Source organism: Camelina sativa, chromosome 6 (genome assembly GCF_000633955.1).
Source record: "Camelina sativa cultivar DH55 chromosome 6, Cs, whole genome shotgun sequence".
NCBI classification, from domain to species: Eukaryota; Viridiplantae; Streptophyta; class Magnoliopsida; order Brassicales; family Brassicaceae; genus Camelina; species Camelina sativa.
Genome location: NC_025690.1, coordinates 20,498,852 through 20,522,893, shown reverse-complemented (window position 1 = coordinate 20,522,893; position 24,042 = coordinate 20,498,852). Strand labels below are relative to the sequence as shown.

The window sequence follows — 24,042 nt, the reverse complement described above, 5'->3', positions numbered from 1 at the left end:
CTGCTAAGGATATAATCTTAGGCTCGACTAAATCTCTTATGTTGAAATCATTTTATTGTTTGAAGGCTGCAGAGTAATAACATTTCTCAAACCTCATGAAATCCTAATGTGTTTAGTGTCTCTCATGGAAGGATTATATAAAACCTCATGGAAGGATTACAAAAACATTACATATATGTCCTTATTGGTTTTACAGATAGAGAGGAGAGAAGTTATCTCAAATTTCACCGTCCCATAACTCATCAAGGGTCTTATAGACGCCGTATGTCTCATGCGCAAACTCAGCAGCTCGGACTAACTTTTCCTGCAAGGTTTATAAGGTCAGTAAAGAACCATGATTTGATGATCTATCGAAGAAACAAGATAGTTAAGAAGAGGAGGGATGATCATAAGAAACCAAACCGAAAGTTACTTGACTGATCCAGAAAAAAAAAAACAGAGGAAATAACTTGCCTGGGGAATGTTAGAGAATTTGGCAAATAGATCTTCAGGTATAGACCAGTCAAAAACATCAAGATTCTCCTTGAGCCGAGCCTCGCTTGAGCTCTTTGGTAGAACACTATGACCCATTTGGAGTCCCCAACGGATAGCCACTTGAGCAGTGCTTCTTCCAAGTTTCTCTGCAACCTCGACAACAATCTGGTTCTGAAGAACCTTTAGCCTGACTTCTCCCTTAGTTTGGGAACCCAAAGGAGAGTAACCCTATCATGAATCAAAAACCAATGATGATGGCAACTTCATTAACTCATACTCACTAAAAACATAGCAAATTCAGAATGTTTAAGTAGACTCACAGATAAGTGAACTCCTTTGGATTTGCATAGCTCATGAAGACCATGTTGCTGCCAAACTGGGTTACATTCAACTTAGTTAACAGCAGGGGTTACACGTGCCACATCAAGAAGATCTTTGAGCTTCTTTGATGAGAAATTGCTCACACCAATTGCCTTAGCTTTTCCAGAGTCATACAGAGCTTCCATAGCTTTCCATGTACTTGGTATGTCAGGTTTAGTGAGCATCTCAGGTGTTGGCTTAGTCGATTCCTTCTTCAAGCTCACTGGCCAATGTATCTTCAACAAAAGTCAAAAAAGAAACACACATCAAAATGAAAGAAACTACACAAATCCAAGATTCATTTGCTAAGTTTATATGTACCAGATATAGATCAACATAGTCAATCTGTAAGTCCTGTAAGGTTTTGTCAAGTGCCTTAGGCACATCTTCAGGCAAATGATCATTACACCTGCAAAACGAAACAGAAAAAGAAAAAAACACAAACATGTGTTTATATATATATGAAGAGTAGAAAAGCTTGGCCAAAGGAGAAAGTTGCACAAACCAGAGCTTGGAAGTAATAAATAACTCCTCACGCTTCACGAAACCATCATCTATCATATTCTTCAATACACCACCAATCTAACAAATGAAACCAAAGCGTGAGAACAACGAAAGCAGGTAGAGAGCAGAACATTTTTAACACAACAGACTAAAACAGAGCATATTCCCTAACTCATTCAATGGTGCAAATACGTATTAAGGATATTGTGAGGATTCTTGTGCCACAATGAGCCCCAACTAAGCTATAACTTACACTGTTACCAGTCAAAATTTTTAATCTATTGCCAAATGAAATCTATATATGGTTCAAGAGAATTAAATTTTGTTAGAATTAAGAGAAATTGTCAAGGTTAAAATTTTTGTACCTCTTTCTCGTTACCGTAAATAGATGCACAGTCGATATGCCTGTACCCAATCTAGAATAGACAATGAGAGAGGAATGCAATTAGTTATTTTTTAAAAATAATCAAAAACAGAAAAGCTTAATATTCGATCTGAAATAATAATACCTTAATCGCATGTTCGATGGATTCCGGAGCCATGGCGTAGGTTCCGAGACCGACGGAAGGTAACTTGGCACCAGTGTTCAGTTCGAAGAATCGAATCGGAACTGCCATTTTCAAAAAAATTCTATGAAACAGAAGGAACAAAAAAAAAAGGAGAGAGAGAGAGACCAGATGCAAAAGAAAAGAAGAAGACGCAACTCAGTCAGAGACAGAGAGTACAACTCTTTTTGTTTCTGCCTCAAAATTGCTTTAAAACGTATGGCCAATGACACGTTCATAGAAATTAGCCTGTCATTATAATACCGTCAATTCCAAAGTCCTTGATAAACATTAGCGTTTGTTTTTTCTTCTTCTAAATTAGCATGTTTTTTCGCAATGGCATGTTATGTTATCTTATTACAAATTGGCTATTACATGCCATTTTTGCATGTAAATTGCCAACACTTGGCAATTTTAACGTAATTAATTAGCGTTTTTTTTACAACTCATATACCTTGATAACATAAATTAAAAATTGGATTAGTCTTCTCATCTCAAGTATTGTTATTGTACATGTAAACAGAATTGACCGCCACACATGCACTTTCTACCATTTCAATTTTATTAAAATTGAAAACAACATGGTAAGTTCAAACTATTTCACAAAAGTAATGACGGACAAACTAAATATATTCATATAATTTTTTTTATACAATTAGAAGAAGAACACACACAAATCAAAAGCCACGATCAGACTACCCTTTTGAGTAGCCCACGCTTAGAGATCCCAATCTCCCAAACCGGAATGATTACATTTACATCAGGTTTATTTTATTAAACCGTTCCAACCCTAACTCTAAAAAAACACACAAAACAAAAGATCACGAACCCTTCCCCACACCCTCACACGCATGCATCTTCAGGTTCCTTACAGAAGCGCATGTATATCACGTGACAACCCGACGAGAAACAGGTGACTGGACTCCCCTGTAAACAGCGAACGTAGTGGTGGTGGTCTTGGACGAAGATGACGGCGCCGTATTGGAAGAAGATGATCCATGACGACCCGATACATCGAAATCAGATCTTCCGAACCGACCAGAATCACCCGGAAGACGAACGTAGTAAGATGAAGAAAGTTGCTGCGAGGATGACTCGTCGCCGTAACGGATTTGCATGACGGCTTTGTAAACCAACGGGATCAGACCCTCCATTTTTTCTTCTTTATTTATCTTTTGCGAGACCAAAGAAAAACAGAGCAGGTTTGGTTTTTTATAGAGCGATCAAGATTTGCAAACGTGGCGTCTTATGATTTGTTGCTGCATCCACAAGTTTTCCCACGTCATTATATGAGTTTGCAAGATTTAAAATAAAAAGAGAAGCAACCTTTGAATGTGAAATCTGGCTACAAGAAGAGTCTGATAGCTACATTCAAACTAATATAAAAACCACGGCTGGTCCAATGGGTTTATCTTCAACAAAACTATATATTAACACCTATTTAATTATATGAAAATCAAGTTTATCCACATCCAATTTTTTGATAATGGCATGCAGCTGGACTGCTGGAGAGTTGTAATTGTAAACTTGCAAATCTTCTTTTTGTTGCTTTGCTGTAGTTTTAGAAATATAAAAATATGAAACTTTTTTTTATAGACTTTAAAAATATGTTCTTATTGATAAAGTCTACTAGAGTAGTTACTTAATTTATTTTTACGAAGCAAAACTTATTCTATAAAATCTTTGACTAATGGGAAATAAATCATAATATATTTATAAAAAGTGGAAGATATGTTTGGATTATTATAGAAAAGAACGTATGATGTCAAAAGATTTGTTGAGTGGTGACGTTTTGAGGGTAAATAAAAATAAGAAAGGGTTACGGAATTGTGCCCACTAGACTATTTTGGTATAGTCAACATATTAAAAGCATTTAGCTAATTTAGGAATTGATTAATCCGTTTGCGTTGAAGAAGCCAACTGAGTATGATATATTGACTATTGTTTTGATTTAATGTTTATCTTCATCTGCTTGTTGGGCGCACCTGGTATAAATGACGACTGTGACTATATCGTATAATATACTTAATTTGATTAATTTATAGTCTTATAGAGACTTATATGTTAACAAGAAAATCGTAATTAAATTTTTACCAAAAAAAAGAAAATGGTAATTAAATACGCATAAGACCTTTAATTATGATAGTACTGTCAAAATATAGATATCTCCGAGAATAAAGACATGTGTGATGGTCGTAATAGTTAGAAATGAAGATGAAATGTGTCTATCACAAATAACAATATAACATCATGTCAAGAAGTTTGTAGTAAATTCTTACGAGTTGTTAGTTTTATAATTTCCTCTGAAATTATATATCTTAAGAGTTTCTTGTAAAGAAAGGTAGGATGTACAAGCCAAACTTCAAACCCTTTTCGGTATAAAAGAAAAAAAAAGGAATGTAAAATTCAACAAGACAATAATATTGAACTTGTTGATTGCCCTCTCATGGTCAGGTTTATCCCTCTTTAGTTTTTCATATGGGCCTTGAATAGTATAGTTGAAGCCCAAAACTTAGGTTGGGTTGGTCTTTTTAGATCAAAATATATTTTTCATATTTTCTGGAGTTAGCTATCTTTTTTTTTTTTTTTTTTTAATATTGAGTTAATCGAACTGGTGTGACAAATTAACCACTGTAAATAACTTTAGATTTTACTAAATTAAAATTTGAAAATTTCGGGTTAGGAAATTCCAGTTTGAACAATGACACAAAATATGAATGATAGTTCATAATTTCATATGGTCATCAACTGAAAAAGTCATATGACTTTTCAATCCCCAAGAATTTACTTAAAGATTGATTAACAAGATTCTTGATGTATGAAATAGTCATAAATATAGTATCATTTAACCAAAACATTTATTTAATCTATTTTATCGTGAGGATTTACCTATTTAAGTAATAGTTTTTGAACAAACTATAGCAACCTCAATGACAAAACATACTCGTCGCTAGGTGTGTATATATAGAATGTATATAAACGACTGTAGATTCACAAGAATAATACGATACAATTTTTTTTTTTTTTAAACTAGTATACGTTCACTTGTGGGTAGCCACTTGGAACAAGCAAACACAAAAGATTTTAGATCAGTCAGCTAACTTGTACTAAAATCCAAAGTTCGTATCATCTTTTTTTCTTCATAAAATCCCTACGGTCCAATTAATTAACATAATAAAATATAACCCCTTGATCGTTTATAATACTCCACTCGTTTTGGTTTTAATTGATATTTATCACACCTTGACCTTCATTATTTTCATGACACCATTCTTGATCTTTTCCGTAATCCACCACCTAATATTAATCACCTAGGGTTCCTCTAACCACCCAAGAAAACAAGGAAGATTTTTCTTTTTTTTCCTCTAGGGCTTGTCGTCAACTTCTCAATTGGCCATCATCTACAATGGAGAAACCTGATGACTTCTGGATCCCCAAGAAAAGCAAAAAAGAATCATCATGGGAAGAGCTGGCTTTCGCAGAAGACGATGCTGCCGGATCTTTGTGGCCGCCGAGATCTTACACGTGTAGCTTCTGCCGGAGAGAGTTTAGATCGGCTCAAGCCCTCGGTGGCCACATGAACGTTCACCGAAGAGACAGAGCACGGCTTAAGCAAGCCGACGACCAATACTTATTCTCCAAATCTTCTTCACCTCCGGAGTATCCATCTCATAACGATAGCGATGATATTCGTGAAACCTCTTGCTATACTTTGGTTTTTAACTCAAAACCTAATTATTTTAAGACTCAACACTCTTGTGTTATTGACCTTTCTTCGTCTTCTTCTTTACCATATTTGACTCCTAGGGTTTCTTCTGGTTTGCCTGAAAAACAAAATACTTCTTCCTCTTCTCCTTCTTTCGTTGTAGAACCTTCCAAGAACTCCAAAAAAATACCCTCTTCCCCATGGCCGTGCCCGAGTACCTTTGTGGAGCAAAAGCGTTGTGATCTATATGAAATTCCGGTTATGGAAGGAGACAAGAAGAGAAAGATCGAGAGTGATGTGCCAAGAATCGAGCACAAAGCAAAACTTGGTCTTGGAAGTAGCACTGATCTCTCGGTGAGCATGAATCTGGTCATCCACCAAAGTTTTCCGGTTACTGCTCACGGCAGCGATGATGAGATCGGGAGGGGTGATATATGTAAGAGAAGACGAAGGCATGAGAGTCCATCGCAGCCATCGATTTTCATTTCAAGTTTATCTTGTAAGAGTGATATTATTACAAGAAAAGAGGATATCAAACACAAGGGTGATCGCTTTGAGGATTTAGACCTTGAGCTTAGGCTAGGGACAGATCCACCAAAGGGAAATTGATTGATGGACTGATGAATCCCTACCAAAAGGTAAGGAAGAAATATATATATATAAATAGAAACATTTCATATGGTGAGCCATGGTGAGCGAAAAAAAAACATTTCCTATGGGTGTATGTGTATGTGTTTGTGTGTTACTTGGATTTATCTTTCCTTGGTTTTTGCGTGTTTAAAGTGTACCAGCTGCTATACAGATTCTTGGGTTTTACTTCTTTTTTTATTTGGGATGAGTTGTATGAAAAATCCATTAAAAAAAATGAAAAATGTAAGGAAATACTTAAGGCTTGAGCAATATCATATACAGTTTTCTCGTGCTTGATATATTTTCTAAGCATTCTTACTACACAGTATACACCCTAGTTAAATCATTCTATACACTATTATTATTACATATTTAGATAATTTTTTCCCGGAAATGAATCATGTACAATGCTTAATTATCACATACCAAAAGATAATTCATTTCCTGATTTCTAGCTTAAGGCTTTGAGATAACTATTAGCATTGCATTGTGGGTAAAATGAGATACCAAGTTATGATTAAGTTTTGTGGGTAAATTTCGTTAAAATTAAGCTTGGATTTGAAAAAGAGTATATGAACTCTCGGTACTAGAATTAATAAGTCTTTGAAATGAAAATATGAAAAAATAGCAAAACGAATATGACAATGTTGTGCGTGGCAATAAAAAAATACTATATATGTATGCATCTATTTTAAGTACTTGGATATATAAATAAGACCAAAGTATGAAGACGACAAAAAAAAAAAAAAAAAAAAAAAAAAAAANTATATATAACCCACCCAACTATAATGAATCAGTTATATACTAGAGCTAGGAAATCGTTATAAGCTTTAAAATCTCGGCTTCGAATCTTACTACTGGAAAATGACAAACTCATTTGTTATGAAAAAAACTACGGTTGATCTAAAGTCTGAGACCTCTTGGTTAAAAAGAACAAAAGAAGAAGTATTGAGCATGTTGTGGTGTAACCACAATCCAAAATAAAATCACATGAAGAAGGAATATTTTGTCACAATTTCCGAGAGAGAGAGAGAGAGAGAGAGAGAGAGAGAGAGAGAGAGAGAATGATGAAAATTGTCTCATAGATCTTAGTTGATTATTTTTATTTAAGGGATTTCGATGGCAAAAATACAAAAGTTTACGAATACCCGAAAAAAAAACGGATTCTAATTTGTAATTTAAGAATTAAATTCCCAACCAATAAATATAACGAATATGACGTCCAAAGTAACGAAAGATTTTAATAACCTTCAATAGTTTAATTTTTATTAATTCCTTGTTGTGGAACGTCGTTATAAGCTCGTTTCCACATACATTCGCATCTCAGTACGTAACATGATTTTCTGTCAAAATCATAGTAAATAAGCATAAGAAAGAGCACAAAAATCCAAATATGTCATAACACATATTCCCTTTCGCTTGTTTTGTCTCAATAAACACTTTAATACATAAGATTTATATATTTATACTATTCCAACCGATCGATTAGAGTCTTTAGTCTCTTTCTCTTATACCCTAACTTTTTTAGCCCCATGGGTCACCAACTCTTCTATGGCTTAGACTTAAAAATATTTCAAAGCTGTGTCGGTAAACTAGGTTTGCACTATTTCTATCATCAACCACCTATAATGCATTGGAAGAATCTGTTTATACTAACTATTTCATGAATTCAGATCCTATATATAAACCCTAGTAGTTTCACTCTTTCTATCTACCATCCAGTTTCCATATATATAACCAATTTTCTTCTTTTTTTGTTAAATACTACCATTTTTTTTTTTGTTAAATACTACCATAGCTAAAAGGTTTACATAATCGGAATTTTTTTTTACCAAATTTGCTTCCCTCAGTCCCAATTCTACGTAAGTTTATAGGAGAAACTATATATGTATATATCTACGGTACAGTATCTACTTGTCTTAAGAGTTTTGGAACTAATTAATCTTATACTGAGTTTTTACTAGAAGTCTAAGGAAAGAAAATTAAATAGTGTCTTGATGGGTTGATTTGATTTAACGATGTTGGCCGTTACTAGGTTCACATTTTCTTGTGGTATATATATGAGACAAGCAGGGCCGGCCCAAATGTATTTGATGCCTAAAGCTAAATTTTTTTTTTTTTTTTGTCCATTAACAAACATTTTATAAAAAATATTAACAAAACCAGGCATATCATGGCTGGAACTCGGATCACTTAAGTAGAAACGGTGTACATAAAACCACTGTACCACTGCAACATCCATGACATGATATCCCATATATTGGTGATAAATATTGGCATCTAAAGCCCATGCTTTACGAGTTTTAGGTCAGGACCGGCACTGGAGACAAGAGATATACATGAATCTTTTAACTATGTAAATGATCTTATCTCATAATTATGTAAATGAACATATATAATATAGGATATGTTATGAGATTCAAAGAAATGTTACAGACTTACAATGAAGTCATAGAAAACTTGTGCGAGCTATTTCAAACAAAGTTTGAATGATTTATTATGATCACATTAGTGACTATTAGTTAAAATTACCTCTAATACTTCTTATTGCAATATTGGTTTCGCAATATATTTCGAAAGTCTATAATTTTGTACATTTCACATTAGTGATCATGTTTGTCGTTGTTGTCGTTTATATTAGTAACGATTGTAGCCATTGATATTTGGGGAAATATCGTTACTAATCAAAACGGTAGAATAGCACCCACTGACTTTGACAATTTGGACGAGTCATTTAAATAAGGTATACAACCAATTCTTGTTTTACCTAGGGTTTGGGTATTAGTTAGATACGCACTTTAGACTAATTAGGTGGTCTTCTCCGAATATAACAATGCATAGGTGGAAGTGAAGTCTTCGAATAGGGGCAGAGCTTCCACATGGGAATGATCAATCTCATTCTCTATAACTCTCATACTTCAATATTTAATCAATATATATGCACAATATGAAGATAATTTTTATATGGATTCTAAGAATTAAGTGTCACGGAAGTTTGGACAATTCTTAAATAATTATATAGAATCCATAATACTCTAATAATTTGCTGGAGAAAAATAAAATATGATAATCAATTATTTCCCATTATTTAATCCATAAAATATTTAGAGTATATCTTATTATATATTTATTATGAAATATGTTCCACACAGTCGAACCCAAATTAAGTCGTGGCACGTGAAACTAACATCAAGGTAAACATACATTTAAAGATAGATCAATTATTTAGGGTTTTACTATTGTGTACAAATGCTTATGAAATTAAACCTTAATCGTTTCGTAAGGTTAACTCTTTAAAATCAGATGATTTGAGATTTCACATGGTTCAACCTTGCATTATTATTATTATATTTTCTCTATTTTCTAAGGTAAATTGGTTTTGTAATTCATTTCGTTAAGTAAAAAAGTTTTTGAAAAAGGTATTTTATGAATAAAACTTGCAACAAAACTTGTTGTCGTTGCAAACCCAATCGCCAAATGTCTATTTGCAATTAACAACTAGACTTAGAAATAATGACTGAAAATATAATACATTTGTGCGTATGTAAGCGAAAGTTCTACAGAGGATCCTGACAACAAGAAAAGACCAAAAATTCTTGGTTGGTCCGCTTTACCAATCTGGTTTTACTTGTATTTTATTCTCAATTATAAAGAACAGTAGTTGTCCACGAGTGAGATAATGTAATTATATAACATACAACTCTCATTCTGATTCATCATTACATAATTATATACTCTCATGGAAGTCTCACTCACAATTATATATCATTAAATTTTCTCTCATATATCTTTTGTAAAATTTGAGTTAAATTTTTAAAATGAAATCTAGATGCATGAAACTTAGACACTAGTATTTGATTGTACATTGTATTACTATTTACCGGCGTAATCATTCTTTCCCTATGCGTTTTCTGATACGAATTCGATAGACCAGAATAATCTTTCGTGTAGTTGCATGCTGTTTGTAAAACAAATACTACCAAGCCTTTTATTACGAACATATATATACATGAACATTGTAGATATCTACTATTTAATTAATGCTCTAATTAATTTTATTATTGGTTTTTGTGGTTTCGTTCTTTACTTATTACAGTTTTACATAACTAACATTATTCACTCAGTTTAACACAATAACCACACATACACACAAAACCATGAACAAAGCTACAGTAGTATGGTTCATGGGTTGTTTGTGTGAGTGTAACATAATTAACCCAATACTACATTTTTTTAGTCAAGAGTGTAAAACCTTTGATTCGAGTTGTTGTTCCTCATATTAAAAGACTTTTGGGCTTTTCAATTTAATTAATAGAATAACCTTTTGTATCAAAACTATTGGGTTACTCTTGCCTCCTTTTTTTTAGTTTAATCGAAATCTTAAAAATACTCAACCATGCTTGGCCCAATAGGATAGATGTTCAACAGCTTAAGGGTCCATCAATATTATTTTTAGCATACATATACAATATCTGACTATCTGATATGCTTAAAAGTTGACTATTCATATCTTTTAGAAGCTACATGTTTTGAATTCAAAAAGACAATGTTGATGACTGCATCGTAACTAAAAGTTTTTTTTTGTCGAAATCATATATTTCATTAACGAAAATAAAGGTGTAGGAATATTCGATGAACATAGACTTTCTCAATTTGTATCGCAATAAATAAATGCAAAATTTATTTCCACTAAACCCCCTTATTCATAATTTCATACAGTCGTGCCTACCACAAAAAAAAGTTTCATTACATTCGTCATATATTTTGTATAGATATATTTTGTATAGATGGATACAAATTAAAACCCCATCCCACATACTATTATAAACATAAAAAAAAATGGCCATCTTCGATCCGTTTAAGCTCCGCTACAAACCGGCGTCGATATTTCCGGCGACGACTGTAAAACCTAGCCATGTTCTCTCCCTCGTCTCCAAGTTCTTCTTTACCATATGCATCTTCATCTCCGTTGCTCTGATCTTTTTCTACATCATCTTCTCCGATTGCTCCGATTGCCACCGCAACCTCGGCCACCGTCGCTTAGGTCCTTACAATGTAAACTCCACTACAAACTCTTCAGCCTCCTCCTCGACCATCCTCCGGAAGAATAAGCCCTCGGAGGCAACCGATGTCTCCCACATAGTGTTCGGGATTGGTGGCTCCATTCAAACGTGGGGAGATCGCAGCCGTTACTCCGAACTGTGGGGGCGTCCCAACGTCACCCGCGGCTTCGTATGGCTTGACGAGGAACCGCCTCTTAATATGACGTGGCTCTCAACTTCTCCACCGTATCAAGTCTCGGCGGATACCTCCCGGTTCAACTACACTTGCTGGTATAAACTGTTTCTACTATTTCAACCAATTTATTTAGGTCAAGGATCAATTCTCACAGTACCTATAATTTTTCTTCAAAAACCTAGTTTCCGATGTTGTAACCACAAATCAAATATATTGTGACAATGCCAAAGCGTACGATTTACTCATCCGATCGCCAATTTTTTCATTAGGTATGGTTCAAGATCAGCTATACGAATGGCGAGAATCATCAAAGAGACTTTTGCGTTAGGGTTAACGAACGTGAGATGGTTCGTGATGGGTGACGACGACACCGTTTTCTTTGTGGACAATCTTATAACGGTTCTAAATAAGTATGATCACAATCAAATGTATTACATCGGAGGAAACTCGGAGAGTGTTGAACAAGACATCGTTCACTCTTACGCCATGGCTTACGGTGGCGGAGGTATGGCAATTAGTTACCCATTAGCCGTCGAGCTTGTTAAGATACTCGATGGTTGTATTGACCGTTACGCATCGTTATATGGATCTGATCAAAAGATTGAAGCTTGTCTAAGCGAGATTGGAGTTCCCCTTACCAAGGAACTAGGTTTCCATCAGGTATATTCAAATTTTTCCTTTTTTTGTTTTTTGTCATTAGTGGAAATTTCACTTATTTAGAAGTATATAATTTTTAGCTTTAAAAATAAGATTCCGGTGGAATATTGAATTTCCATTATTTGAAAATTCAGTTTTAAATTTCAAATCGTGTAAAAATTTAGAAGCTTCACTGCTCACATTTTGGTGTCCGTTTTTTTTTGTTTCAACGTATAATTATCCTAATTAAAATCGACAAAACTATTTTATTGCTTTAATTATGAAATCTTTGATAGTAAAAATTCATTAAGTTATACTTTTAGGACTCGTACGTTTCTTAAAATTCGGATGGAATGTTAGTAAAATTTCAAATTTTAGTCTCGTGGCATATTGATATTGGTGCAACTATATCTAAGTTTTTATTTTTTTGGTCAAAAATATATCTAAGTTACGTTCTTGATTTTTGGAACCATAAGATCAGGATTTAATAATTTTTCTTTGAATGGTAATATCCAGGTGGACGTACGTGGAAACCCGTACGGTTTACTAGCTGCCCATCCGGTGGCTCCTCTGGTTACGCTCCACCACCTCGACTACGTTGACTCAATATTTCCAGCGACGAACCAAATCGACGCCCTAAGAAGACTCATGTCAGCATACAAGACGGATCCAAGCCGGATCATCCAGCACAGCTTCTGCCATGACCCGAGCCGGAACTGGTCTGTCTCGGTTTCATGGGGCTACACCATTCAGATTTATCCGTCTTTGGTCACGGGTAAGGAGCTTGAGACGCCGTTTCTTACGTTCAAGTCGTGGCGGACATCGAGCTTGGAGCCTTTCTCGTTTGATACCCGACCCATCAGCGGAGATCCATGCGAGAGACCCATTGTTTATTTCTTGGACCGGGTTTATGAGGTAGGGTTAGGGCAGACTCTTACGACGTATCGGAAACATGTTGACGTGGGAGAGGCGCAATGTGATTCGCCGCATTATTCTCGCGCCAACTCGGTTGAGTTCATCGACGTTTCGGCTACCACATGGAGGCATGATCTATGGAAAATGGTAAGTAAAATTATATGGACACTTAAAATCTTCACATCTGTCTACACCAATTTAGTGACCAACCATATAGGAGAAATTCATGAATTATTTTTAGGCACAGCATTTGAGAATATATCTTGATTTATAGTTATATACATTGTGCTTTTAAATTTGGTGTGTTTGATTTGTAGTTGAAAATATAGATGATCTTTTTATATTTGATTGGGTTTACAGGCACCACGTAGACAGTTCTGTGAAATTGTCAACAGTGAAGGAGACTCGAAAAACGTAATCCATGTCAAGATACGGCATTTTAATCCTTTCGAAAGTGTTTCTCTTCCAACAAAGCATCCGAGCGAAAAATGAATGGAAGGTTTCACAACTCGACAGATGGATCGGCTCCCTTTTATCTCAGAGACTATATAGTTTCATATCAAGAGGAGTTGAGCAACAATTTTCTCATTCGTTCGTTTATGTAAGTATCAACTAACTTGAAATCATAACTTTGGCTAAAGTCAAAATTATACAGATTGTTACATTTTTTATCATATCAATATAATTCTAGTTTTATTAACTCATGTAACACATGTCTTCCTCCAAAATATATATAGCTAGAGCTGGTTTTACCGTTTTAGGCCCAAGCAAAAAAAGAAGAAGATTGGTCTGGGGGGACTAGATGATCTCTTATACTCAGTATATAATAGGAAACAACAATTTGCTTTTGTAACAGATTATTAGAATTAATATTATTGGGCAGAGCCAGAGGGCTCTTAAAATTGAGGTTGAGGAGATAGGTTCAATATATAACAAGCTTGATGATATCTTATATATTATTGTAGGGAACATTTTTTTTTTGTGTGACATATAAGTTCAATATATAACCAAAAAATTAAACTGTACAGAGTATTGTTTGACATTTGGGTCGAATAAGAGAAAATCCCAAAGCTAAGTGTAAAAGGAATACTACTAGATCAGAAGTTAAAATAAATATATAGTTTAGAAGAATCCTTTAGATCTCATCTCTATGGTACTGAAAACGCCTGCTCTCTATTTCAACTTCTTCCAAGCACCACACGTCGGTGGCAAACTCTTCTTCCCGAACCACAAGAAAAGCAAGGAGAGAAGACTTTGTTAGCACTTAGCATACGGACAATGACAATATAACGCAAAAACTCAAGTAGATCAGAAGAGAATATTCACATGGTTGACTTCAAGAATCAAAGATTATACAGTCAGTCAGAAACTTCCAAGATTACTAGGGTGGACCTCTTTGGAGTCTAAAACTTTTGACCAGTTTGTGCATTTGTCACATGGGGTCCAAATTTGTCATTAAGGTCATTTCCAGTATCAGCCCACCATCTACCTCATTCATTATTCAAAATAAAACAGATAAAAGTAAAATGCAGTACCCTACACTATTAAATTACATGGTACTATGAGATGGCATACGAAAAAAAATGTCTCATGGTATCATCATTCTTGTAAACAACGCTGGTATATAAAGGTATGGGAATATGATTACAAATTAACTTTAGTTTGAATAAGTGCCATACAATTCACTTTTCATCTAGACGAATAGTAAACATATGTAAGAAACTAAGGGAGCTATGACAGCGGCGGGCAGGAACTGGAACTTTGAGAACCATCAAAGCTGTTGTGTCCACAAATATGCCCAAATTAGATTCTCACATTTGATTGGTAGTACGTGTCTTGCAATATCTTTTTCACAATTAAACTTAGAGGAAATGTTCGAAACTCGTTGTATTTAGTTGGCTTATTAGACGACCTGGGTCTGTGACTTATTAGACGACTGTAAGTCTTGTGTCTCTAAAAAAAGAAAATATCATAGAGGCAGCAGTACAGCCTAAAGTCAAATCAATAATTTTTAATTAGCACTAATTACTCGAAATACTCCTTCCCTTGGATACGTGACAGCGTATGATGATGTGGTTTCTGATGTCATTCAGACATTCTTATACTAGGAGATTTCTGGTTAAAATATCAAATTCATGAGCATAACTAATTCATAATCAATTTTCCTTTTAAGTAATGACTTCATATGCTTTACTATCTCAAATAAATAAAATCAGTCACTGTTATGGCTACCGTCGAATCTACTCATCATTACCCATAAATACTAGTACATCTTTTTTTTTTATGGTTACAAACATAATGATCATATGATAGAACGAGTAGATTTAATTATTGGTATCGGAGTATATAAAATGGATTATTTTAAAACACACACAAAGAGAGAGAGAGAGAGAGAGAGAGTTAAATTAAGCAATTAATCTTGGAAGTTGGAACACATATCACCTACCTTGATCAAATTTTCTCAATCACGAGCATATCCCCCACCAAAGGAAAATAATCAAAAAAAGATTATTTTTATTTTATTTTCTCTTCTCTAGAAACAAACTAAGAAAAAGAATTAAAAAAAAATGTAAATAAAAAGATTTGACGACTTTTCCACTCTCTTCCTCACCATAAATAATTTGTCTCTCTTTCTTCTTTCTTAAAAAAAACACAGAGAAGCAATCAAGTAAGAGAGAGTTAGTAGTAGTAGTAGCCATGTTCTTGAAGCTCTTCACCATCTTCTTGTTCTGTTTCCTTTCACAATCCCTAAAATCTTCTTCACAGACTCTCAATTTCATATACAACAACGGCTTTAATCAACAGAAGGACATATCAATCCAAGGGATCACCACCATCACACCAAACGGTCTCTTGAAGCTAACCAACACAACCGTTCAAAAAACCGGTCACGCTTTCTATACCAAACCAATCCGGTTCAAAGATTCTCAAAACGGCACCGTTTCTTCCTTCTCCACCACCTTCGTCTTCGCTATCAACCCTCAGATCGACATACTCAGCGGCCACGGCATAGCTTTCGTCGTCGCTCCGAAGCCAGGTCTCCCTGACGCAACGCCAAGCCAATACTTGGGTCTTTTCAACATAGGAAACAACGGTAATGACACTAACCATGTCTTTGCTGTGGAATTGGACACGATCCGGAGTACAGAGTTCAATGATACTGACGATAACCATGTCGGAATCGATATCAATAGTTTGAAGTCTGTGAATAGTGCTTACGCTGGGTGGTGGGATGAGAAAGCTCAGTTCAAGAACCTGAGTTTGATCAGTCGTAAGCCGATGCAGGTTTGGGTTGACTACGATGGTCGTAGTAATAAAATCGATGTGACGATGGCTCCGTTCAACGAGGATAAGCCTCTAAAGCCGCTTGTTTCGGCTGTTAGGGATCTTTCCTCTGTTCTTCTTCAAGATATGTATGTGGGTTTCTCCTCTGCGACAGGTTCTGTTCTGTCTGAACATTATGTTCTCGGTTGGAGTTTCGGGTTGAACGAAAAGGCTCCACCTTTGGCTTTATCAAGACTCCCGAAGCTTCCTCGGTTCGTGCCCAAGAAGATCTCAGACTTTTACAAGATCGGGATGCCGTTGATTTCTCTGTTTTTGATCTTCTCGTTCATCTTCCTCGTGTTTTACATCGTGAGGAGGAGGAGGAAGTTTGCGGAGGAGCTCGAGGATTGGGAAAAAGAGTTTGGGAAGAACAGATTCAGGTTTAAGGATTTGTACTACGCGACCNTTCAATGATACTGACGATAACCATGTCGGAATCGATATCAATAGTTTGAAGTCTGTGAATAGTGCTTACGCTGGGTGGTGGGATGAGAAAGCTCAGTTCAAGAACCTGAGTTTGATCAGTCGTAAGCCGATGCAGGTTTGGGTTGACTACGATGGTCGTAGTAATAAAATCGATGTGACGATGGCTCCGTTCAACGAGGATAAGCCTCTAAAGCCGCTTGTTTCGGCTGTTAGGGATCTTTCCTCTGTTCTTCTTCAAGATATGTATGTGGGTTTCTCCTCTGCGACAGGTTCTGTTCTGTCTGAACATTATGTTCTCGGTTGGAGTTTCGGGTTGAACGAAAAGGCTCCACCTTTGGCTTTATCAAGACTCCCGAAGCTTCCTCGGTTCGTGCCCAAGAAGATCTCAGACTTTTACAAGATCGGGATGCCGTTGATTTCTCTGTTTTTGATCTTCTCGTTCATCTTCCTCGTGTTTTACATCGTGAGGAGGAGGAGGAAGTTTGCGGAGGAGCTCGAGGATTGGGAAAAAGAGTTTGGGAAGAACAGATTCAGGTTTAAGGATTTGTACTACGCGACCAAAGGGTTTAAGGAGAAGGATCTTCTTGGATCTGGTGGGTTTGGGAGTGTTTACAAAGGTGTGATGCCAGGTACGAAGTTGGAGATTGCTGTTAAAAGAGTCTCGCATGAGTCCCGACAAGGGATGAAAGAGTTTGTGGCTGAGATTGTGAGTATTGGTCGGATGAGTCATCGGAATTTAGTTCCTTTATTGGGCTATTGTCGTAGGAGAGGTGAGCTTCTTCTTGTGTATGACTTCATGCCTAATGGAAGCTTAGACAAGTACTTGTACAACACTCCTGAGGTAACGCTTAACTGGAAACAGAGGATTAAGGTTATTCTAGGTGTTGGCTCTGGCTTATTCTATCTCCATGAGGAATGGGAACAAGTGGTGATTCACCGTGACGTCAAAGCCAGCAACGTCTTGTTAGATGGAGAGCTTAACGGGAGACTAGGGGATTTCGGTTTGGCTAGGTTGTATGATCACGGGTCGGATCCTCAGACCACGCATGTTGTTGGAACCTTGGGATATTTAGCTCCTGAGCACACTCGGACAGGACGTGCCACGACCGCTACAGATGTTTTCGCGTTTGGGGCGTTCTTACTAGAAGTCACGTGCGGTAGACGTCCTATCGAGATGCAGCATGAGACTGATGAGACGTTCTTGCTAGTGGATTGGGTTTTCGGGTTGTGGAACAAAGGAAACATCTTGGCTGCTAAAGATCCGAATATGGGTTCAGAATATGACGAGAAAGAGGTTGAAATGGTTCTGAAGCTAGGTCTCTTGTGCTCTCACTCCGACCCACGGGCTAGACCAAGTATGAGACAAGTGTTACATTATCTAAGAGGAGATGCAAAGTTACCGGATTTGTCTCCGTTGGACTTGTCCGGGACTGGGATGATGTTTGGGGTTCATGACGGATTTAGTGAGTTAGGGATGTCGTATTCCTCCTCCGTCTTTAAAGGTTTTACTGGTGGATCTTCCATTGCTGATTCTCAACTTTCGGGAGGGAGATGACTGGGATGTTTTGAAGTTATATGTTATGCTATTTACGTCGATAGTGATGTTTTGAATATTTTGAACCTTTTTTGTGTGTTTTGCATTTTGATATGTAGAGACTATTTGGATGAGATATGAGACCATGTATATATACTTCAGCATATGTTGAAGCTACTGTCTTAAGAATATAATGGCCACATGATAACATATGAACGAACGAGTAAAACGATACGGTACAACAGAGTCACATATGCTTATTGATCATTTAGTATTTACAAATAGAAGTTTATCATAGTTAAATGATTACTAAAGTAGATTAGTGCGACAGAAGTGGATTTTCCGAAGTGATTCAGGGTACAAGGATAGTGCTGCTTTTGCCCAATTGGCTCAGTCAATGTTTGATTGTTAAAATTTTTGTCATAATTAAATCCACAATCCATTATTTTCCCCTTATCTACGCAGATTTTGGAATGAAGATCTGAAAGTTACTGATTGATTAGCCAAAAAACCAGATAATCGAAAATTGTTGTGTACCAATTTCCAAGAAGGAACCAATTGATGAAAAGAAAATGAAAACAGTAAGAAAAATTTTCATATACTAATTGGATTATGCCAACTTTGTATAGTCAAATGAATAGCTTAGTATTTGGGAAGCGTGTCGATTCAAGAGACTTAATGAAGAATGATCCAGGACTAACTCCTCACCAATAAAACGGGATCTCTTATCTGTTAAACTTAAATATTGGGTTTAGAATCTTTTAGACTTTCGGAAAAAGGAAGTCTCATGTGCCTCACATGTCAATGTGATGTCCTCTATTCTAACTACGCATGTATTTGTATATATATAGTAACATTCGCACACACAAGGAGTTGGAAGGACGTGACCGAGTAGTCATCCATCATTGTGCGGAAGAAAAATGGCGTCGAGACCAGGTTTTCTCACGGACTGGCCATGGGCACCTCTTGGAAGCTTTAAGGTCTCTTTCATTGCCTCTTTTGCTTTATAACATCTTCAAATACATCCATTTATAAACCTTTTCTTATATCACTCATTAGTCATAATGTTTGTATACAATTTGGATAAATATATTGAAGTACTTGCTGTTAGCCCCGCTGGTTATCGACAGCATCTACTCATATGCAACCATGAGAGACTACGAGAAACTTTTGGTAGTGGCCATGACGGTGTGGAGGATTGTTCATAGCCAAGTATGGATAAGTTTGTCCCGGTACCAAACTGCAAAAGGAACCAAGCGGATCTTGAACAAGTCCATTGAGTTTGACCAAGTCGACCGAGAACGATCCTGGGACGATCAGATCATCTTCAACTCTCTCATTGTATACTTAGCCAAAGTGTACGTCTTAGGGACCGATACCCTTCCCTTCTGGCGAACCGATGGATTGATCTTAGTCGCTCTTCTCCATGCTGGCCCGGTGGAGTTCATCTACTACTGGTTTCATCGAGCACTTCACCACCACTTCCTCTACTCTCGCTACCATTCTCACCACCATTCCTCCATTGTCACCGAGCCGATCACTTGTACGTACATAACATTTCGAGAATAAATATGTTCACTATCTTAATCTTACATACTTTTATTAATATGTGCGACAAATTCTAAACCATATGGGTCTTGATTGCAGCGGTGGTACATCCATTTGCAGAGCACATCGGATATACGTTAATCTTGGGGCTACCTCTAGTAACGACTTTGTTGTGTGGGACGGCCTCGGTCGTCTCCATTTTTTTATACATAACTTACATTGATTTTATGAACAATATGGGTCACTGCAACTTCGAGCTCATTCCGAGATTTCTCTTCTCTCTTTTACCTCCTCTCAAGTTCCTCTGCTACACTCCCTCGTAAGTACTTTAAATCCACTAGAATAGTAAATTAACTATTACCAGGCACGATTCTTTTGAACGCGTTACATTTCTGTGTGGTAATACTATTTTCACATTTTTAAAAAGTAATGTTCGAAATATATAGTTTTGTAAACTGTAATCGCAAACAACCGTTTGACTTTTGCGTTTACAGTTTACAAATGAATTTTAATGAAATGTTGAAAACATTAGAAGTTTTGGTTACCAAACATAAAAGCATTGTGACTAAAATATTTGTAGGTTTCACTCGCTCCACCATACGCAATTCCGGACGAACTACTCTCTATTCATGCCAATGTACGACTACATGTATGGGACTACCGACGAGTGCAGTGACTCATTGTACGAAAAATCGTTGGAGAAAGAAGAAGAAAAGCCTGACGCGATTCATCTGACCCATCTAACATCAGTCGAATCTATTTACCATCTTCGTCTCGGTTTTGCTTCCCTCTCCTCGCACCCGCTCTCTTCCCGGTTTTACCTATTCCTCATGAAGCCCTTCACTCTTATCCTCTCCTTCATCCTCACTTCCTTCTCTTCTCGAACCTTTGTCTTCGAGAGAAACCGCTTCCGTGATCTCACACTTCACACCCACCTTATTCCCAAGTTCCCTTCTCATGTAAGTCTCTTTCTCTTTCTCAAATCTTTAAACATCAAACAGTTTCACGTCGTGTAATATTTTGTGTTTGCCAATCAACAGTACATGTCACAGCAGCAGAAAGAATGTATCAACAAAATGATAGAATCGGCTATTCTTGAAGCGGAGAAGAAGGGTGTGAAAGTAATGAGTTTGGGGCTATTGAACCAGGCATGCAATTATTAATACATTAATTATATTGGTTATTCTTATGTTTGCAAGTTTTATCATCAGCTCTATATAATAAATCCTAATTATTGATATACTCAGGGAGAAGAATTAAATGGGTATGGAGAAATGTACGTAAGGAAGCATCCAAAGCTAAAGATAAGGATTGTGGACGGAAGCAGTCTTGCAGCTGAGGTGGTGCTTCATAGCATTCCTGTTCGGACCAGAGAGGTTCTCTTTAGAGGCCAAGTCACAAAAGTTGCTCGTGCCATTGTCTTTTCTCTTTGCCAAAATGCTATCAAGGTACACCTAACTTTTTATTAAATGAAAAAGATTGAACAAAGGTTTTAATTTGGAATTTTGGATGGGCCCTTTGAACAAAAAATGATTTGGATTTTGGACTGAAGAAATGAAAAGATTTGACTTTATTCTATAATTAATTTCGCGTGAGAATAGGATCGAACGTAGATAAAGTCGATGGAGTATCCATATATAAACGTTATGCCACTATCTAATTAATACTTTGATAGTTTAATAGGTGCCTTTTGAGACGTAAACAATGTCACGTGGCTTTTCCACCAAAAAAAAAAAAATGTCACGTGGCCTACTTAGGATTGTGTTTGAAATTGCCTAAGATATTTACAGTTTTGAAAGCATTTTTAATAAATTATGATTCATATTTGAGAGAAAATTATGATCGGTTTTACTCAATGTATGAAATAGGTGATGGTGTTACGCAAGGAAGAGCACTCCATGCTCGCCGAATTCTTGGACGATAGTTGTAAGGAAAATCTGGTGCTCACAACCAATTACAATCCAATGGTATGCGTAAATTACAAAATGACATTAAATTAATAGTGACATAAATTCAAGATTACATAACAAAATATGTAACGTATCATGTAGATTTGGTTGGTGGGAGATGGGGTAAGCACAAAAGAGCAGAAGATGGCAAAAGAAGGAACTCTGTTTCTTCCTTTCTCTCAATTTCCTCCTGACAAACTACGAAAAGACTGCGTTTACCATACCACTCCGGCTATGATCATCCCTCACTCTGCCCAAAACATTGATTCTTGTGAGGTACGTACATAAACATTCTCAGTTTAGTAAAATAGTCTCTGTAGTTTTTATATATATATATATACCTAACACACAGCTCGAATCATTTTTAACCATGCTCTAAACGTAAATTTCAAACACAAACAGAACATTTTCGTTTCGTGTCAAGTGTTTATTATATATAACACATTTGTGTGTCTATATATAGAATTGGCTGGGGAGGAGAGTGATGAGTGCATGGAGAGTTGGTGGGATAGTACACTCGCTAGAAGGGTGGGAGGAACACGAGTGCGGTCTCGACAATTCAGTCCTTAATTCTCCCAGGGTTTGGGAAGCTGCTCTTCGAAATGGTTTCCAACCTCTACGTGTACTTCTTCCATCTTTCGAGACCTAGAGGGATTCAACAATTCGTACTAATTAATTGTTTAATTTTAATTAATTCGTCAAAAATATAGTTTCTAAGAAGTAAACTTTGTAGCTTTTGGTAATCCATTAAAAAACTAATATAAATCAAAACTTAGTTTTGAAATCAACAATAAAATAAATTGTCAGTTTCCTATTTGTTCAATTTTCTATTTCTTTAAGAAGAAGGAAATTTGTTAATTTCCTATTTGTTCAATTTTATATTTCTTTAAGAAGAAGGAAATTTGTCAATTCCTATTTGTTTTAGAAGAGGAAAAAAGCCTGTTGTATTAATCATCCTATTTAGTATAAATATAAGAGGTACGCTTTGGCCTTAGGGTAGAAGAGGCAGAGAGATTCATAGAATAGCTTAGAGATAGATTCAAAGAGTGGCTAAAGGGTTTTGGAGATCTTTCTTAATATTGCTAGTTGCTCTTCTTCAACTCTTTACCAGAAAATTATAAGCCGTCGCAGCTGTTTTCATCTTCACCATGGGCAATTTATTGGGTAAGCGAAAGCCGGATTATGATGACGATGATGATGATGATTTGGAGATCAACCCGATTCTCAAGAAACAAAAGGTAACATCCGAGGAGACATTAACGGAAGGACTTGCTGATGATCCTAGTCTCCAGCACAAGTCTGATGATGATCAGGAGGCTAATTTATTTGGTAAGCGAATCCTGGAAGATGATGATGATTTGGAGACCAAACCCATGCTGAAGAAACTTAAGGAAATATCCGAGGAGACATTAATAACGGAAGGACTTGCTCTTGCTGATCCTACTAGTCTCCAGCACAAGTCTGATGATGATCAGGAGGAGACAATGGAAGGACTTAGTGACGACACTCCCGATTTAGTTGAGGAAGACGATGAAGCTGACTTGATGAAAAATACGCTCTGTATTTCCCATCTCTCTCGCCAAGCTAATATACAAGATATCATCGATTTCTTCAAAGGTGTGGTGCATGTTCGACTTGCTATGAAACAAGATGGTTAGCATGATGGCTATGGCTTTCTTGAGTTTGCTTCTGATCATGAAACAAAAAAGGCGCTGGAAAAGAAGAACGGTAAACGTTTGCTCAATCGCAAGATAACCCTTGATGTGGCTAATAAGAAGTTATACCCTCTACCAAAGTATTCCTTGGATCACAAGGTTTGCTACGAAGACTGCCTTGGACAAGAAAGCCCAGTGGAAGGACTTGCTGATGTTGATGAGGAAGCAAGACAAAAGACGCTGTTTGTTTCCAATCTCCCTTCTCAAGTTAAAACACGGAATATCATCTCTTTTTTCAAAGATGTTGGACAAGTTGTTGGTGTTCGACTTATTGTAGACCGCATGGGTAAGCATGTGGGCTGTGGTTTTGTTGAGTTTGCTTCTGCTAACGAAGCAGACAAGGCGCTTGAACAGAAGAATGGTCAAATGTTGCGCTATCGTAAATCTTTTTTTAGTAAGATTTTTCTTGACGTGGCTGAGAGAGCTCCATACCCAATCCGATACAAGTACAACCTTGTAGAGAAGCTTTGGTATGCAGACAACCTTCTACGTGAACCTAATCTGAAGCAGCAGGAGGAAAAATCCTAGCTACTTGATC

At 36.4% G+C, this 24,042-nt stretch overlaps 6 protein-coding genes and 1 pseudogene across 9 annotated transcripts; 5 read left to right on the top strand and 2 right to left on the bottom strand.

The window, feature by feature from the left end:
• Nucleotides 40-2,104, bottom strand: LOC104792568 (annotated as a pseudogene).
• LOC109133396 lies at nucleotides 2,461-3,132 on the bottom strand. The gene has a single exon (XM_019246474.1). It carries the CDS (start codon nucleotides 3,035-3,037, stop codon nucleotides 2,771-2,773), a length of 267 nt encoding a protein of 88 aa, XP_019102019.1. The 5' UTR covers nucleotides 3,038-3,132; the 3' UTR covers nucleotides 2,461-2,770.
• On the top strand, nucleotides 5,100-6,394 carry LOC104792567. Its single transcript, XM_010518748.2, has one exon. It carries the CDS (start codon nucleotides 5,290-5,292, stop codon nucleotides 6,196-6,198), a length of 909 nt encoding a protein of 302 aa, XP_010517050.1. The 5' UTR covers nucleotides 5,100-5,289; the 3' UTR covers nucleotides 6,199-6,394.
• On the top strand, nucleotides 11,059-13,597 carry LOC104792565. Its single transcript, XM_010518747.1, has 4 exons — nucleotides 11,059-11,552; nucleotides 11,727-12,117; nucleotides 12,610-13,155; nucleotides 13,369-13,597. Exons 1-4 carry the CDS (start codon nucleotides 11,059-11,061, stop codon nucleotides 13,498-13,500), a joined length of 1,563 nt encoding a protein of 520 aa, XP_010517049.1. The 3' UTR covers nucleotides 13,501-13,597.
• On the top strand, nucleotides 15,608-18,502 carry LOC104792564 (L-type lectin-domain containing receptor kinase IV.1-like). Of its 4 annotated transcripts, XM_019246963.1 has the most exons (3): nucleotides 15,609-16,548; nucleotides 16,943-16,957; nucleotides 17,138-18,502. In XM_019246963.1, the coding sequence occupies exons 1-3, from the start codon at nucleotides 15,706-15,708 to the stop codon at nucleotides 18,311-18,313; spliced, it is 2,034 nt and encodes a 677-aa protein (XP_019102508.1). In that variant the 5' UTR covers nucleotides 15,609-15,705; the 3' UTR covers nucleotides 18,314-18,502. The 4 variants fall into 4 exon arrangements, with proteins under 4 accessions (XP_010517048.1, XP_019102508.1, XP_019102506.1 ...); XM_010518746.2 differs by having other exon boundaries at nucleotides 15,608-16,293; nucleotides 16,874-18,502; XM_019246961.1 differs by lacking the exon at nucleotides 16,943-16,957 and having other exon boundaries at nucleotides 15,609-16,604; nucleotides 17,170-18,502.
• Nucleotides 19,168-22,572, top strand: LOC104792563 (protein CER1-like 2). Its single transcript, XM_010518744.1, has 9 exons — nucleotides 19,168-19,272; nucleotides 19,391-19,835; nucleotides 19,940-20,159; nucleotides 20,421-20,799; nucleotides 20,881-20,988; nucleotides 21,088-21,288; nucleotides 21,709-21,807; nucleotides 21,892-22,065; nucleotides 22,253-22,572. Exons 1-9 carry the CDS (start codon nucleotides 19,213-19,215, stop codon nucleotides 22,436-22,438), a joined length of 1,872 nt encoding a protein of 623 aa, XP_010517046.1. The 5' UTR covers nucleotides 19,168-19,212; the 3' UTR covers nucleotides 22,439-22,572.
• On the top strand, nucleotides 22,938-24,032 carry LOC104699289 (nucleolin 2-like). Its single transcript, XM_010414614.1, has 2 exons — nucleotides 22,938-23,417; nucleotides 23,499-24,032. Exons 1-2 carry the CDS (start codon nucleotides 22,938-22,940, stop codon nucleotides 24,030-24,032), a joined length of 1,014 nt encoding a protein of 337 aa, XP_010412916.1.

What these genes read in the sequence shown, in the direction of transcription:
- LOC104792563 (XM_010518744.1), top strand. Translation starts at nt 19,213, where the DNA reads ATGGCGTCGAGACCAGGTTTTCTCACGGACTGGCCATGGGCACCTCTT. An exon ending in CACCTCTTGGAAGCTTTAAG is followed by an intron (nt 19,273 to 19,390) that starts GTCTCTTTCATT and finishes AATATATTGAAG; the next exon opens with TACTTGCTGTTAGCCCCGCT. An exon ending in TTCCCAAGTTCCCTTCTCAT is followed by an intron (nt 20,800 to 20,880) that starts GTAAGTCTCTTT and finishes GCCAATCAACAG; the next exon opens with TACATGTCACAGCAGCAGAA.
- LOC104792567 (XM_010518748.2), top strand. Translation starts at nt 5,290, where the DNA reads ATGGAGAAACCTGATGACTTCTGGATCCCCAAGAAAAGCAAAAAAGAA.
- LOC104792565 (XM_010518747.1), top strand. Translation starts at nt 11,059, where the DNA reads ATGGCCATCTTCGATCCGTTTAAGCTCCGCTACAAACCGGCGTCGATA. An exon ending in CGGTTCAACTACACTTGCTG is followed by an intron (nt 11,553 to 11,726) that starts GTATAAACTGTT and finishes TTTTTTCATTAG; the next exon opens with GTATGGTTCAAGATCAGCTA. An exon ending in GGCATGATCTATGGAAAATG is followed by an intron (nt 13,156 to 13,368) that starts GTAAGTAAAATT and finishes TTGGGTTTACAG; the next exon opens with GCACCACGTAGACAGTTCTG.
- LOC104699289 (XM_010414614.1), top strand. Translation starts at nt 22,938, where the DNA reads ATGGGCAATTTATTGGGTAAGCGAAAGCCGGATTATGATGACGATGAT. An exon ending in TCTTCAAAGGTGTGGTGCAT is followed by an intron (nt 23,418 to 23,498) that starts GTTCGACTTGCT and finishes GAAACAAAAAAG; the next exon opens with GCGCTGGAAAAGAAGAACGG.
- LOC104792564 (XM_019246961.1), top strand. Translation starts at nt 15,706, where the DNA reads ATGTTCTTGAAGCTCTTCACCATCTTCTTGTTCTGTTTCCTTTCACAA. An exon ending in ATGCCGTTGATTTCTCTGTT is followed by an intron (nt 16,605 to 17,169) that starts TTTGATCTTCTC and finishes GATCGGGATGCC; the next exon opens with GTTGATTTCTCTGTTTTTGA.
- LOC109133396 (XM_019246474.1), bottom strand. Translation starts at nt 3,037, where the DNA reads ATGGAGGGTCTGATCCCGTTGGTTTACAAAGCCGTCATGCAAATCCGT.